The sequence below is a fragment of the Rana temporaria genome, chromosome 7 (genome assembly GCF_905171775.1).
Source record: "Rana temporaria chromosome 7, aRanTem1.1, whole genome shotgun sequence".
Classification (NCBI taxonomy): Eukaryota; Metazoa; Chordata; class Amphibia; order Anura; family Ranidae; genus Rana; species Rana temporaria.
The window spans coordinates 57,737,197-57,754,239 of NC_053495.1; the positions used below are offsets into that span (position 1 = coordinate 57,737,197).

Consider the following 17,043-nt stretch of genomic DNA (forward strand, 5'->3'; position numbering starts at 1 on the left):
TCTTTGAAAAAAGTTTGGACACCCCTGACATAGACCATTCTCCTCAACGCCTCAATGCCTTCCACTCTGTGCTCCACGAGCGGTTCAAGCCTCACTTTTAGATCGCTCTACTGCAGGATAGTCTTTCCGGTCACGTTTGCAGACTGACAGCGCTGAGAGCCGGTGGTGTGGAGGAAGTCTATGTGGACAAGCTTTATCCCGGATGTCTGCATACTTAGGTTACACAACCTGGTCACATTGCTATAATTCTTTTATATGGGCTATAAACTGAAGGATCTATGAATAAATGGTTGTAGAACAAATCATTTGAGTTTCCATTATTTCTTATGGGGAAATTCGCTTTGATATACAAGTGCTTTGAATTACAAGCATGTTTCTGGAACAAATTATGCTTGCAATCCCAAGGTTTTACTGTATATAACTTTTAATAAGATATTCAGTAAACAATATATTTCAGTCCATGTTAGTATTTGTAGGTAGACAGACTTGCACTGGAAGGATAAAATGGTAATGCTTAATCGCTGTGTAGCACTCCTAAACAGGAAGCACGTTCTCATTATTAACTGAAAGGTTTCATTGGAATATTTGCTGAATTTACAGCGTCCTGTTTTCTATAGTTGTATCTATAATTTGTCATCTGTTTATCTGACTTTTAGAAACCTGCCAGATTACTATGAAGTTGTTTCGCAGCCGATTGACTTGATGAAAATCCAGCAGAAACTAAAGATGGAGGAATATGACGAAGTCCACCTGTTGACTGCAGATTTTCATCTGCTGTTTCAGAATGCCAAATCGTATACTAAAGGTGAACTTTTAATTTATTTTTGCTGTATAGGCAAAGAATGCCTGAATTTCCGAAGCCCACACATGACTTCACAAACTTGCTCTTGTTAGAACTAGAACAAATGATCAATACTGCACTTTAAGTAAAACTATGTTATCAGTGTTGCTGGAATGGATAATGAACAAGACAAAATCTTTCCTGCATATTCTCTTAACCAACCTTTAGTTAATCCTGGAAATACTGTATAATCTGAAGGTTTGTGTTTGATTGTGTGCTAAAGGGGAAAGATCAGAGTTCAGGATGGCTGATTCTTTCTATCAGTGCAAATCATGTCAGAAGGCCTATACCAGTGATGTTGAACCTTGGCACCCCAGATGTTTGGAACTACATTTCCCATGATGCTCATGCACTCTGCAGTATAGCTGAGCATCATGGGAAATGTAGTTCTAAAACATCTGGGGGTGCCAAGGTTCACCATCACTGGCCCTATACTCTCTGTTGCATGTTGCCAGCATTTAAAGGGGCATTTTATTCAGTTTTATTACTCTTTATCCATCACAGTTTATTCCCAAGTGGAATCTTAGTCAGAAAATTAAGTCCTGCTAGATCACTTCATGCTGGCCCCCTTTAGCAGTATAGCTATGTAAAAGTAAATAAAAAATAAGGGCCTATACTGTTTAAAATCAGTAGTACCAATGTTACCATCAACTGTCATGTGCTGCCGCCATCGGCTGCTAAAGGATAGGAAGGTGTAATTCTGCTTTAAGACAGTCAACAGATCAGCCTCTACAAATTTGGCAGTGCCTCAAAAGCAACTGAGCATGTGCAGAGAAGGGCGATACAATGTACTACTGGATTTTTAACAGATAGGAACCTTATTTTTTATGTTTTACATAGCTATATCTGCAAAAAGGGCCAGCCTGAAGTCATCCAGCAGGACTTCCTTTTTAAAGCGGAAACTTTAGTCGAGAAAAATTAAACCCCTTGGGTAGGATTTAATGTGCAAAAAGTGATGGTTCTGTAGTAGCTTCTCTCATCAGGTGACCCTAAAGCTGAGTGTACCACATAGGACACAGCAGCAGTGATTAACACCCCTGAAGTCCACGGAGCGTGACCGGGTCTAAGACAGCAAGTGGGTCTTTATGAAGACTGCATATGCAACCAGAATATGTGCCAGCTGCCATCTTTTCATTGGAAATTCAGAGGCACACAATAGGGGAAGAGTTACAGAAAATGACAAATACTGTTTTCCATCAAGCGCTAGAGGAGGAAGCAGATGGGACAGAAACAGATGAGACTGGAGATCCGGTACTGTCACCCTGTGGGAATATACTCCCAACCACCCAAGTGAACCAGTTTATGTCCAGTAATGTGCAGTCCTATTGTATGTTTATGAGGTACTTGTGCATAAAGGAAATCCATGACAGTAAAGCCTATGTGCTCAGAGAATGTCTTTTTTTTGTTGTGTTCATGTGATGGGCACCAAGATCAAGTTTTCTCCCCTCCTTTAAAATGCAATACATTAGACATGTCAGCTGTTGAGTACTTTCTATAGCAGCCATACCTTACTGCCATGACTAAGCACTGATCTGTAGTGTGAAACGCGTAGGCTGCTATCCCTATTTTTTGCTGCATTTTCCATTTGTTTTACAATAAAGACAACCAAAAGTTTTTTTGGAGTGCGGCTGTCCCATTTTCTAGCCTCTACTACATACCTTACTGTACATGGAGCTTTAATCTTTACTTAAAAATTAAAAATAATTCTGATTTTCCGTAGGGCTCTATCACAGGTGTATACTGTAAACTGTACATTAACCCCCCCCCCTCTCCTTCTTGGCCTCTTTTTTTTTCCTTTGTGTTTTAAGTATAGTGCCTTTTGATATTTGGTTGAGTACCTCAGTGTAGATGGATTTAGTTGAGCTATTTGCACCTTTTTCCCTTGATTGGAAGTCTGTTTGCTGATCTCACTATGTCATCCCTACGTTAGGCGAGAATATATTTTGTACCCTGTTTTGGGGTTTACTCTATCTTTGTATCGCTGTTTTATCATTTATAATTTCTATGCTGGCCCTTTTTGTTCTTTGCTAATTTGAATGTCTTGTACTTTATTTGTTTTATCTTGAAAAAGTGTTATCAATAAAAATTGTCAGTTCTCAAAAAGAAAAAAAATATATATATCATTCTTTACTGCTTCCATTCTGCCCAACAGTCTGATACGCCAGAATACAAAGCTGCATGTAAACTGTGGGATCTTTTATTTACGTACAAGAAATGAATTCATCCAGAAGGGAGACTGTGAGGAAGACGAAGAGGAAGATGATACACAAGATACTGCAGAAGCAGAGGTAGGATATAAAAGTCTGTAATTTATGCATATTTGTGTAATTACATTTGATTTAAAGTAGAAGTCTGGTTTAAAACTAATTTAATCATAAATCTGCTGCCATCCCCATTCTAAGGCTGGCCATACACGGTGCAAATTTCTTTCCTGAAACGACGGGTTACTGGAAAATTAATTTGCACAATTCCCCCCATCAACACAGACAATGCTGACAGGGAAATCAGCAATTGTCTACTCCCCGCCAGGAGTAGACAGTGAATATGTTAGTGGCTATAGAAGCCACTAGAGATAATTGCAGAAGAATCCGGCAGGCTGCTTGTGCTCAAGTTGATTTATCGATCACTTGGTACATTAAGGCCTTTGTACACACGACCGAACATGTCTGCTGAAACTGGTCCGCAGACCAGTTTCAGCGGACAGATCCGATCGTGTGTACAGCCTAGCAGACAGGTTTCCAGCAGACAAAAGTTTTAAAGCATGCCTTAAACTTGTCGGTTTGGAAACACCGTCCCGTCCGACATGTCCGCTGGTTAGTACACCTAACCAGCGGACAGAAATCTCCCGCATGTGTCGAATCCATTCCATTCCAGTGAAAGTATTTCTACTTCCTGGTTTGCAGACGTGTGGCGTCAACGTCACCGCGATGTCTGTCCGCTGGGATTTTGGTTTGATGGGGTGTACAACCATCAGACCGAAATCTCCGAGCGGACATGTCCGATGAAAACGGTCCACGGACCGATTTCATTGGACATGTCCGCTCGTCTGTACGAGGCCTCACAGTTAGAATCTCGGTCGGTTCCCTGCTGAACTTGCCAAGATTCGAACTGTGTATGGCCGGCCTAGGTCCTATACTAACTAGCCTGTAGAGGAAAGAAGTGTATTCTTACCTATTCCCTGGTTGCTCTGGTCCCGTCACATGATGTGTTGGCTTCAGGGAGAGGCGAGATCGCTGACAACGACTGCAATACCTGTGTGGCAACTTCCACATATGCTTACTATGTAGCTGTAGCTCGGCTCGGGTGCCCCCAAAGAAAGCTGCTTGCTGTGGGGGCACTCAACAGGAGGGAGGTGCCAGGAGCTTCAGCCAGGCACCTGAGAAGAGGAGGATCCAGGGCTGCTCTGTGCAAAAACCAACTGCACAAGTAAGTATAACATGTTTGTTATTTTAAATAGGAAAACAAAAAAACCTGAGACTTTACAATCACTTTTCAAAAACTGAAAGCTGATTTAGTAAATCGACCCTCTTTGTGTCTGTGTGTGTTTAAAAGGGAAAAATCCATTTATTGACATGTGAACTTAAGTAACCCGTTTTTGTGAATCTTACGATTAAACTATATATATATTTTATTTTTAGACCTCTCAGAATTATATAAAGCCCACCCTGGAACAACTTTTGGAATCTCTCAATACTGCCACAGATCCCAATGGCAGAGTAATCAGTGATCTCTTTCAGAAAGTCCATCTAAAATGGTAAGTGGCAAAGAATCTGTCACATGATGGTAACAAGATTTTACTCAACTAAACTGGATCAATTTAAAACGGCATGGGCCCTTCATACCAGTGTGTTGCAGTGATGCATGTGTGGTATTGTGTGTTGATTTGCATAGTAGGCAGTCCTTTATTCTGAACGGGCTGCTAAAGCTATGCAATGCACTATATTGGGACACGTAGCATTTCATTAATGCAGTGCAATGTGCTTCTCTAGGATCTCTGCTTTAAAAACATTTTTTACATTTGGGGGTTCTAAAACTGATTGTTACATGTGAATAAGAACTGCCAGAAAATTGCCTAGTCCTTCAGTGGTTAAAAAAAAAAAAACGTATTCAGCCACAACTTTTAAGGATTTTTTAAGCTGCAATGTATTATACTTTATTGGTTTTGCATGTCATAGTGCTTTAATATCTATACATAACAACACTGATAGATGTTCTCTTGGCAACTAAGCTTATTATTTTTTGTTAGCAATCTTAGTCTATGTGACAGTGGGAGGTTTGTTTATATAGTTTTATTTGAAAAAAAAAAATCCATTCTGTTGTTTATGTAAATCACAATCATGTATGGATTCTTAATATACAGTTGGTTTTCTATTTTTTATTTATTTTATTTTATCGTCTCCTCTAGCATTATCCAGACTACTATGCAATAATTAAGGAACCCATAGATCTGAAGATGATATCCCAGAGGATACAGGTAAGCAGAAATGGCTATGCAGGGCCTTATTAAAGGGGTTGTAAAGGTAATTTCCCCCCCCCCCCCTAAATAGCCTCTATTACCTTAGTGCAGTCCTACTTCACTTACCTCATCCTTCCATTTTGCTTTTAAATGTCCTAATTTCTTCTGAGAAATCCTCCCTTCCTGTTCTTCTGTCTGTAACTCCACACAGTAATGCAAGGCTTTCTCCCTGGTGTGGAGCGTTGTGCTCGCCCCCTCCATTAAAAGGGGAGGGGACGAGCAGGAGAGTCAGGACGCTCTCTACGTTTCATATAGAGAAAGGAGCTGTGTGTTAGTGGGCGTCCTGACTCTCCTGCTCGCCCCCTCAAGGGAGGGGGCGAGCACGACACTCCACACCAGGGAGAAAGCCTTGCATTACTGTGTGGAGTTACAGACAGAAGAACAGGAAGTGAGGATTTCTCAGAAGAAATAAGGACATTTTAAAAGCAAAAATCGAAGGATGAGGTACGTGAAGGAGGACTGCACTAAGGTAAATGAAGCTATTTAGGGATTTTTTTTTTTACCTTTACAACCCCCTTTTAATTGTATAAAATAATAATCTCTGATGCCTGTAGCATGCAATCAGATCTTTTTTTTTTTTTTTTTCTACTGTATACTGCACTGGGAGAATCTTGGGTTTTACAGGCATTAAAGATTATCATACAGGCTGGTTCTTCAATTTTTATGTACGCAACAGTGGTTTTGGTCTGTCTCAAGAAGCAATAATGAAGGCTGAAAGAAAAGGTTTAGTTTACTGCAGTTTTCTTTCATGCTTTTTAAAATTATTTCTTTAACCACTTGCCGACCGCCCACAGTGATCACATGATCACAATGTCAAAAAAACTGTAATGAATGAATATGATTTAGAAACAGCTTTGCTAGTGAGCTGTGATTGGCCCACGGCTTTTACATAGTACCAAGGCCAATCACAGCACCCTGTACCATGTGATTAGCTGTAGCCAATCACAGATCACTAGTATTCACAGCTGTTATGAACTTAACCCATTCATGACCGTTAAGCCTTGCTGGTACAAGCAATCAAAGTGTAAAAAAAAAAATCCCTGAACCCCCCAGAGTAGTACAATGTTGTTATGGTAACATTAAACTACTCTGCTGAAAATATTAAAAAAAAAAATAGTAAAGAAAGAGTGTTAAAAAAAATATTGAATACAAAATTATTTCAAATTTTTTTTTTAATTTTTTAACCACTTCAGCCGCAGAAGGTTTTACCTCCTTCCTGACCAGAGCACTTTTTCCAATTTAGCACTGCATCTCTTTAACTGGTGATTGCGCGGTCAGGCAATGCTGTACCCAAACTAAATTAGCGTCCTTTTTCCCCCACAAATACAGCTTTATTTTGGTGCTATTTGATCACCTCTGTGGTTTTTATTTTTTGCGCTATAAACAAACGAGTGACAATTTTGAAAGAAAAAAAAAAAACAATGTTTTTTCTTTTTGCTATCATAAATATGCCCAAAAATGTTTTTAAAAAACAAATTTCTTCATCAGTTTAAGCCAATATATATTTTCACATATTTTTGGTAAAAAAATCCCAATAAGAGTCTATTGCTTGGTTTGCACAAAAGTTATAGTGTCTATGGGAACGTTTTATGGCATTTTTTTTTTTTTATTAAGGACACCGGTGATTTTTTTTAGCTGTGTTAGGGTGGCAGTATGACCACCAGTTTAGGGTGTATTTTTTCCTATTGACCCCGATAAACTGTTTTTATCACAGGTTCTTTTAGTCCTATAATTTCAAGGGGTTTTCTAGGGTAAAAATGTTAGGAGAGGCTGATCCTAAAATGTTAATTGTTTTTTTATATTGTCATTTTGTTTTTATTACAGTCTGGTTATTATAAAAGTGTTAATGCCATGGCGAAAGACATTGATCTGCTGGCAAAGAATGCTAAAACCTACAATGAACCAGGTTCGCAGGTGTTTAAGGTCAGTAAATAAATAGCTTCTAATTCCTTTTACTTCAACTCTGATTTTATTAAAAAAAATCAAATTTACATGACAAAAAAACATTATCCACATCCTATAGGTAATAATAAAAAACATACCATATTACAATAATATACAAGACATATTAACATATACCTGTACCAACACACTGCAGGAGTCCCTACAAGAAGGGGGAGAGAGAGAAAAAAAGAAGAAAATAACACTAGAAATTATATATTCATCAATAAACTCCTATGTTATAAAGAAACACATAGTGATACTTTAGACCATTCAGATTTTTAAACCTAATAAGAATATCCCTGCCTTATGTTCCTTCCAATTAGATAAAATATATAATTTCCTACTCCGTATCTTCAACTCCAACAGTGGTGTTAGATATATAACACAAAACAAATAAAAAAAAAAGTTAAATAGATCGCCTCGCTTAACCCAACTCTGAATCAGCTTCACGTCCTACCGCCAACCCATATATAGATTTCGTAGTTCAAGAGATTCCCAAACTACGGCCCTCAGCTGTTGTAGAACTATACATCCCATGAGGCATTGTAACACACTGACATTCACAAACATGACAAGGCATGATGGGAATTGTAGTTCCTGAACAACTGGAGGGCCGTAGTTTGAAGACCAATGCCTTAGCACCTTCCAAGGGAGCCACATTTGGCAACATTGTTCATAAATGTCCAATTCCTGTGACGGAAGAATCTCCATCCTCTCAATATGGTCCATCTCTGAAACCCACTCAATCAACAATGGAGCATACGCCGACCGCCAGTGACGAAGTATTACCGCTCTTGCAGCTGCCAACCAATGTCTCAAAATACCTTTTTTTTAATGCTTTTATGTGAACCGAGTAAGGTGGATAGCAAAGTAATTTGTGGCGTGTTGGGAATAGTTACCCCACCTTATAATTCCTTTTAGGTCAGATACATTTCATACAGATGATGCATGCAGTACAGTTTTTCCTGCACTCCAAATGGGGAGTATGTGTCGGGAGAAGCAGTTCATTTCAGCTGCCCTTCAGAATCAAAGCTACATAACACTATACACCAAGCCATTAGACTTATAGGGACTATCTTATCAAACAATACGGATGTATTTTGAAGGGCATCAAAAATTTTCATAAGTGTGAATCAGCCATTAAAGTAAATGCAAGACAAAACGTGTCAGGTTTTTATGATATCCAGGGCTGCTATCAAGAGATTTTGCTTCATTGACCTAGCAACAGTGATTTCACCAGACAGGAAGGGAAAAGAAAATCTGCAACCGCAGAGGCTTTTGCTTACTCCCCTGTACTAAAAAAAATAACTTTTATTTTTTTTTGTCTGTGTTACAATTTGAGATATTACTTCCTGTCTGGTGAAACCTTGACCTGGGTTTTATCCATTCCCCACTGTATCCAAAAGAAAAACAACGTTTTTAATATACCTCAATGTTTGTAGTACAACTGCATTGCCATCATTTTCCATTGTCCACAAATGTGCAGCTTGAATAAATGTTTATGAACGGCACAAATCACATATTTATCCTGTTTTCTTCCAGGATGCAAATAACATAAAGAAACTTTTTGCCATAAAGAAGTCAGAAATTGATTATACAGAATCTTCCAAGTCAAGTTTGCGTAGCAGGTACAAAGTTACTCTCAAATTCTTTATCGTATACCTGTACCTATACCCAGGAAATACCTGTAAGCTATATGCTCTGCCTTTTGAAGGGGGGGGGGGGTTAACCACTTAAGGACCGGACCAATATGCTTCTACATGACCCAAGGGGTTTTTACAATTCGGCACTGCGTCGCTTTAACAGACAATTGCGCGGTCGTGCGACATGGCTCTCAAACAAAATTGGCGTCCTTTTTTCCCCACAAATAGAGCTTTCTTTTGGTGGTATTTGATCACCTCTGCGGTTTTTATTTTTTGCACTATAAACAAAAATAGAGTGACAATTTTGAAAAAAATTCAATATTTTTTACTTTTTGCTATAATAAATATCCCCCAAAAACATATATAAATTTTTTTTTCCCCTCAGTTTAGGCCGATACGTATTCTTCTACCTATTTTTGGGAAAAAAAATCGCAATAAACGTTTATCGGTTGGTTTGCGCAAAATTTATAGCGTTTACAAAATAGGGGATAGTTTTATTGCATTTTTATTAATTATTTTTTTTTTTTTACTACTAATGGCGGCGATCAGCGTTTTTTTTTTTCGTGACTGCGACATTATGGCGGACACTTCGGACAATTTTGACACATTTTTGGGACCATTGTCATTTTCACAACAAAAAATGCATTTAAATTGCATTCTTTATTGTGAAAATGACAGTTGCAGTTTGGGAGTTAACCACAGGGGGCGCTTTAGGATTTAGTGTTCACCTAGTGTGTGTTTACAACTGTAGGGGGTGTGGCTGTAGGAATGACGTCATCGATCGAGTCTCCCTATATAAGGGATCACTCGATCGATGCAGCGCCATAGTGAAGCACGGGGAAGCCGTGTTTACATACGGCTCTCCCCGTTCTTCAGCTCCGGGGAGCGATCGCGACGGAGCGGCTAAAACAAATAGCCGCGCCGTCGTCCCGGATCGCTCCCCGAGGGAATCCGACCGCCGCATGTAGGGGGGGGGGGTCCCGATCGGACCCATGTCTAGGCAGGTACGTTGATGTGCCTGTCCGTGCCATTCTGCCGACGTATATGTACATGCGGCGGTCAGGAAGTGGTTAAAAAAACACTTTTTATTGTTGAATGGATTTTTTGAAAAACCAAGTTAAAATGGATGATTTGCTGATATTTTATAACTACTACTGTTTTCAGGAACAAGCGACCTGCACAGGGGGATAGACTGTCTGCTATCACAATGGCACTGCAGTATGGCTCAGAGAGTGAGGAAGATGCAAGTCTAAATGGTAAGCTTTCTGTGGAGGGATCCACATCGTATCTTATATTTTCAGTACCAGATTTGCTGTTAAAGCTGTGCCAGTCATAGTATAACCTGACCTAAATTTAGGATTATTCCCATAAGTTTCCACTCATAAATTCATCAATCGCAACAGGGGGGATTAAATATCTCACTTCAGAAAAGGATACGTAATCAAAGTTTGGCTTTTTGTTTGCGTTCTTTGAATGGGAAGGGCAAAGCCACTTATTGGTTATCTGAATAAAATCGCTCTTGGCCTAGAGCCCTAGACGGGCTCTTTGGTAGCTCAGTCACACAAAGTCTATACTGTGTAGTTTCTGTGGGTATCTCTGGCCCGGATTCAGAAAGAATTGCGCTCTATTTGCGGAGGCGCAGGGCAACGATTTTGCCCTGCGCCCCGCAAATATTTTGCGCTGCCCTCGATTCACGGAGCAGTAGCTCCGTAAATTGCGAGGGCGCGCCGCCAAGAATTGCCCGGCGTAAGCGCGCGCAATGTAAATGATCCCGCCGGGGGCGGGAATCATTTAAATTAGGCGCGCTCCCGTGCCGAGCGTAGAGCGCATGCTCCGTCGGGAAACTTTCCCGACGTGCATTGCGGAAAATGACGTCGCAAGGACGTCATTTGCTTCAAAATGAACATGAATGGCGTCCAGCGCCATTCACGATTCACTTACGCAAACGACGTAAAATTCGAACGTCGCGACGCGGGAACGCCGGGTATAGTTTAGCATTGGCTACCCTGCTATTAGAAGGGGCAGCATTACGCTAAACACGCCGTACGGAAACAACGTAACTTGCGTACGCAGGGGGCGCGCAACATTGTGAATCGGCGTAAGTATGCAATTTGCATACTATACGCTGACCACAATGGGAGCGCCCCCTAGCGGTCATCGCAAGAATGCAGCCTAAAATCTGCGTGGCATAAGGCTCTTATGCCACGCAGATTTTAGGCTGCATTCTTGCGATGACCGCTAGGAGGCGTTCCAATTGTGGTCAGCGTATAGTATGCAAATTGCATACTTACGCCGATTCACAATGTTGCGCGCCCCCTGCGTACGCAAGTTACGTTGTTTCCGTACGGCGTGTTTAGCGTAATGCTGCCCCTTCTAATAGCAGGGGTAGCCAATGCTAAACTATACCCGGCGTTCCCGCGTCGCGACGTTCGAATTTTACGTCGTTTGCGTAAGTGAATCGTGAATGGCGCTGGACGCCATTCATGTTCATTTTGAAGCAAATGACGTCCTTGCGACGTCATTTTCCGCAATGCACGTCGGGAAAGTTTCCCGACGGAGCATGCGCTCTACGCTCGGCACGGGAGCGCGCCTAATTTAAATGATTCCCGCCCCCGGCGGGATCATTTACATTGCGCGCGCTTACGCCGGGCAATTCTTGGCGGCGCGCCCTCGCAATTTACGGAGCTACTGCTCCGTGAATCGAGGGCAGCGCAAAATATTTGCGGGGGCGCAGGGCAAAATCGTTGCCCTGCGCCTCCGCAAATAGAGCGCAATTCTTTCTGAATCCGGGCCAGAGATACCCACAGAAACTACACAGTATAGACTTTGTGTGACTGAGCTACCAAAGAGCCCGTCTAGGGCTCTAGGCCAAGAGCGATTTTATTCAGATAACCAATAAGTGGCTTTGCCCTTCCCATTCAAAGAACGCAAACAAAAAGCCAAACTTTGATTACGTATCCTTTTCTGAAGTGAGATATTTAATCCCCCCTGTTGCGATTGATGAATTTATGAGTGGAAACTTATGGGAATAATCCTAAATTTAGGTCAGGTTATACTATGACTGGCACAGCTTTAACAGCAAATCTGGTACTGAAAATATAAGATACGATGTGGATCCCTCCACAGAAAGCTTACCATTTAGACTTGCATCTTCCTCACTCTCTGAGCCATACTGCAGTGCCATTGTGATAGCAGACAGTCTATCCCCCTGTGCAGGTCGCTTGTTCCTGAAAACAGTAGTAGTTATAAAATATCAGCAAATCATCCATTTTAACTTGGTTTTTCAAAAAATCCATTCAACAATAAAAAGTGTTTTTTTAACCACTTCCTGACCGCCGCATGTACATATACGTCGGCAGAATGGCACGGACAGGCACATCAACGTACCTGCCTAGACATGGGTCCGATCGGGACCCCCCCCCCTACATGCGGCGGTCGGATTCCCTCGGGGAGCGATCCGGGACGACGGCGCGGCTATTTGTTTATAGCCGCTCCGTCGCGATCGCTCCCCGGAGCTGAAGAACGGGGAGAGCCGTATGTAAACACGGCTTCCCCGTGCTTCACTATGGCGCTGCATCGATCGAGTGATCCCTTATATAGGGAGACTCGATCGATGACGTCATTCCTACAGCCACACCCCCTACAGTTGTAAACACACACTAGGTGAACACTAAATCCTAAAGCGCCCCCTGTGGTTAACTCCCAAACTGCAACTGTCATTTTCACAATAAAGAATGCAATTTAAATGCATTTTTTGTTGTGAAAATGACAATGGTCCCAAAAATGTGTCAAAATTGTCCGAAGTGTCCGCCATAATGTCGCAGTCACGAAAAAAAAAAACGCTGATCGCCGCCATTAGTAGTAAAAAAAAAAAAATAATTAATAAAAATGCAATAAAACTATCCCCTATTTGTAAACGCTATAAATTTTGCGCAAACCAACCGATAAACGTTTATTGCGATTTTTTTTCCCAAAAATAGGTAGAAGAATACGTATCGGCCTAAACTGAGGGGAAAAAAAATTTATATATGTTTTTGGGGGATATTTATTATAGCAAAAAGTAAAAAATATTGAATTTTTTTCAAAATTGTCACTCTATTTTTGTTTATAGTGCAAAAAATAAAAACCGCAGAGGTGATCAAATACCACCAAAAGAAAGCTCTATTTGTGGGGAAAAAAGGACGCCAATTTTGTTTGAGAGCCATGTCGCACGACCGCGCAATTGTCTGTTAAAGCGACGCAGTGCCGAATTGTAAAAACCCCTTGGGTCATGTAGAAGCATATTGGTCCGGTCCTTAAGTGGTTAACCCCCCCCCCCCTTCAAAAGGCAGAGCATATAGCTTACAGGTATTTTCCTGGGTATAGGTACAGGTATACGATAAAGAATTTGAGAGTAACTTTGTACCTGCTACGCAAACTTGACTTGGAAGATTCTGTATAATCAATTTCTGACTTCTTTATGGCAAAAAGTTTCTTTATGTTATTTGCATCCTGGAAGAAAACAGGATAAATATGTGATTTGTGCCGTTCATAAACATTTATTCAAGCTGCACATTTGTGGACAATGGAAAATGATGGCAATGCAGTTGTACTACAAACATTGAGGTATATTAAAAACGTTGTTTTTCTTTTGGATACAGTGGGGAATGGATAAAACCCAGGTCAAGGTTTCACCAGACAGGAAGTAATATCTCAAATTGTAACACAGACAAAAAAAAATAAAAGTTATTTTTTTTAGTACAGGGGAGTAAGCAAAAGCCTCTGCGGTTGCAGATTTTCTTTTCCCTTCCTGTCTGGTGAAATCACTGTTGCTAGGTCAATGAAGCAAAATCTCTTGATAGCAGCCCTGGATATCAGTAAAAACCTGACACGTTTTGTCTTGCATTTACTTTAATGGCTGATTCACACTTATGAAAATTTTTGATGCCCTTCAAAATACATCCGTATTGTTTGATAAGATAGTCCCTATAAGTCTAATGGCTTGGTGTATAGTGTTATGTAGCTTTGATTCTGAAGGGCAGCTGAAATGAACTGCTTCTCCCGACACATACTCCCCATTTGGAGTGCAGGAAAAACTGTACTGCATGCATCATCTGTATGAAATGTATCTGACCTAAAAGGAATTATAAGGTGGGGTAACTATTCCCAACACGCCACAAATTACTTTGCTATCCACCTTACTCGGTTCACATAAAAGCATTAAAAAAAAGGTATTTTGAGACATTGGTTGGCAGCTGCAAGAGCGGTAATACTTCGTCACTGGCGGTCGGCGTATGCTCCATTGTTGATTGAGTGGGTTTCAGAGATGGACCATATTGAGAGGATGGAGATTCTTCCGTCACAGGAATTGGACATTTATGAACAATGTTGCCAAATGTGGCTCCCTTGGAAGGTGCTAAGGCATTGGTCTTCAAACTACGGCCCTCCAGTTGTTCAGGAACTACAATTCCCATCATGCCTTGTCATGTTTGTGAATGTCAGTGTGTTACAATGCCTCATGGGATGTATAGTTCTACAACAGCTGGAGGGCCGTAGTTTGGGAATCTCTTGAACTACGAAATCTATATATGGGTTGGCGGTAGGACGTGAAGCTGATTCAGAGTTGGGTTAAGCGAGGCGATCTTATTTAACTTTTTTTTTTATTTGTTTTGTGTTATATATCTAACACCACTGTTGGAGTTGAAGATACGGAGTAGGAAATTATATATTTTATCTAATTGGAAGGAACATAAGGCAGGGATATTCTTATTAGGGTTTAAAAATCTGAATGGTCTAAAGTATCACTATGTGTTTCTTTATAACATAGGAGTTTATTGATGAATATATAATTTCTAGTGTTATTTTCTTCTTTTTTCTCTCTCTCCCCCTTCTTGTAGGGACTCCTGCAGTGTGTTGGTACAGGTATATGTTAATATGTCTTGTATATTATTGTAATATGGTATGTTTTTTATTATTACCTATAGGATGTGGATAATGTTTTTTTTGTCATGTAAATTTGATTTTTTTTAATAAAATCAGAGTTGAAGTAAAAGGAATTAGAAGCTATTTATTTACTGACCTTAAACACCTGCGAACCTGGTTCATTGTAGGTTTTAGCATTCTTTGCCAGCAGATCAATGTCTTTCGCCATGGCATTAACACTTTTATAATAACCAGACTGTAATAAAAACAAAATGACAATATAAAAAAACAATTAACATTTTAGGATCAGCCTCTCCTAACATTTTTACCCTAGAAAACCCCTTGAAATTATAGGACTAAAAGAACCTGTGATAAAAACAGTTTATCGGGGGTCAATAGGAAAAAATACACCCTAAACTGGTGGTCATACTGCCACCCTAACACAGCTAAAAAAAATCACCGGTGTCCTTAATAAAAAAAAAAAAAATGCCATAAAACGTTCCCATAGACACTATAACTTTTGTGCAAACCAAGCAATAGACTCTTATTGGGATTTTTTTACCAAAAATATGTGAAAATATATATTGGCTTAAACTGATGAAGAAATTTGTTTTTTAAAAACATTTTTGGGCATATTTATGATAGCAAAAAGAAAAAACATTGTTTTTTTTTTTTCTTTCAAAATTGTCACTCGTTTGTTTATAGCGCAAAAAATAAAAACCACAGAGGTGATCAAATAGCACCAAAATAAAGCTGTATTTGTGGGGGGAAAAAGGACGCTAATTTAGTTTGGGTACAGCATTGCCTGACCGCGCAATCACCAGTTAAAGAGATGCAGTGCTAAATTGGAAAAAGTGCTCTGGTCAGGAAGGAGGTAAAACCTTCTGCGGCTGAAGTGGTTAAAAAATTAAAAAAAAATATTTGAAATAATTTTGTATTCAATATTTTTTTTAACACTCTTTCTTTACTATTTTTTTTTTTAATATTTTCAGCAGAGTAGTTTAATGTTACCATAACAACATTGTACTACTCTGGGGGGGTTCAGGGATTTTTTTTTTTACACTTTGATTGCTTGTACCAGCAAGGCTTAACGGTCATGAATGGGTTAAGTTCATAACAGCTGTGAATACTAGTGATCTGTGATTGGCTACAGCTAATCACATGGTACAGGGTGCTGTGATTGGCCTTGGTACTATGTAAAAGCCGTGGGCCAATCACAGCTCACTAGCAAAGCTGTTTCTAAATCATATTCATTCATTACAGTTTTTTTGACATTGTGATCATGTGATCACTGTGGGCGGTCGGCAAGTGGTTAAAGAAATAATTTTAAAAAGCATGAAAGAAAACTGCAGTAAACTAAACCTTTTCTTTCAGCCTTCATTATTGCTTCTTGAGACAGACCAAAACCACTGTTGCGTACATAAAAATTGAAGAACCAGCCTGTATGATAATCTTTAATGCCTGTAAAACCCAAGATTCTCCCAGTGCAGTATACAGTAGAAAAAAAAAAAAAAAAAAGATCTGATTGCATGCTACAGGCATCAGAGATTATTATTTTATACAATTAAAAGGGGGTTGTAAAGGTAAAAAAAAAATCCCTAAATAGCTTCATTTACCTTAGTGCAGTCCTCCTTCACGTACCTCATCCTTCGATTTTTGCTTTTAAAATGTCCTTATTTCTTCTGAGAAATCCTCACTTCCTGTTCTTCTGTCTGTAACTCCACACAGTAATGCAAGGCTTTCTCCCTGGTGTGGAGTGTCGTGCTCGCCCCCTCCCTTGAGGGGGCGAGCAGGAGAGTCAGGACGCCCACTAACACACAGCTCCTTTCTCTATATGAAACGTAGAGAGCGTCCTGACTCTCCTGCTCGTCCCCTCCCCTTTTAATGGAGGGGGCGAGCACAACGCTCCACACCAGGGAGAAAGCCTTGCATTACTGTGTGGAGTTACAGACAGAAGAACAGGAAGGGAGGATTTCTCAGAAGAAATTAGGACATTTAAAAGCAAAATGGAAGGATGAGGTAAGTGAAGTAGGACTGCACTAAGGTAATAGAGGCTATTTAGGGGGGGGGGGGGGGAAATTACCTTTACAACCCCTTTAATAAGGCCCTGCATAGCCATTTCTGCTTACCTGTATCCTCTGGGATATCATCTTCAGATCTATGGGTTCCTTAATTATTGCATAGTAGTCTGGATAATG

At 40.2% G+C, this 17,043-nt stretch overlaps 2 protein-coding genes across 2 annotated transcripts in view; one reads left to right on the top strand and one right to left on the bottom strand.

The window, feature by feature from the left end:
* Positions 1–3,043: 3,043 nt before the first annotated feature.
* LOC120945327 (protein polybromo-1-like) lies at positions 3,044–10,368 on the top strand. The gene is made up of 6 exons (XM_040359429.1): positions 3,044–3,129; positions 4,480–4,595; positions 5,247–5,315; positions 7,182–7,280; positions 8,844–8,929; positions 10,109–10,368. Exons 2-6 carry the CDS (start codon positions 4,593–4,595, stop codon positions 10,278–10,280), a joined length of 429 nt encoding a protein of 142 aa, XP_040215363.1. The 5' UTR covers positions 3,044–3,129; positions 4,480–4,592; the 3' UTR covers positions 10,281–10,368.
* Positions 10,369–11,931: 1,563 nt separating this feature from the next.
* The window catches only part of LOC120946186 (protein polybromo-1-like), a 49,239-nt gene continuing 44,127 nt past the window's right edge, over positions 11,932–17,043 (bottom strand). The window contains exons 8-11 of the mRNA XM_040361006.1: positions 16,975–17,043; positions 15,003–15,101; positions 13,350–13,435; positions 11,932–12,171 (exon numbers count right to left, since the gene is read on the bottom strand). Of these exons, the coding sequence (XP_040216940.1) occupies positions 12,000–12,171; positions 13,350–13,435; positions 15,003–15,101; positions 16,975–17,043 (426 nt within the window). The 3' untranslated portion in view covers positions 11,932–11,999. The remainder of the gene's footprint in view (positions 12,172–13,349; positions 13,436–15,002; positions 15,102–16,974) is intronic.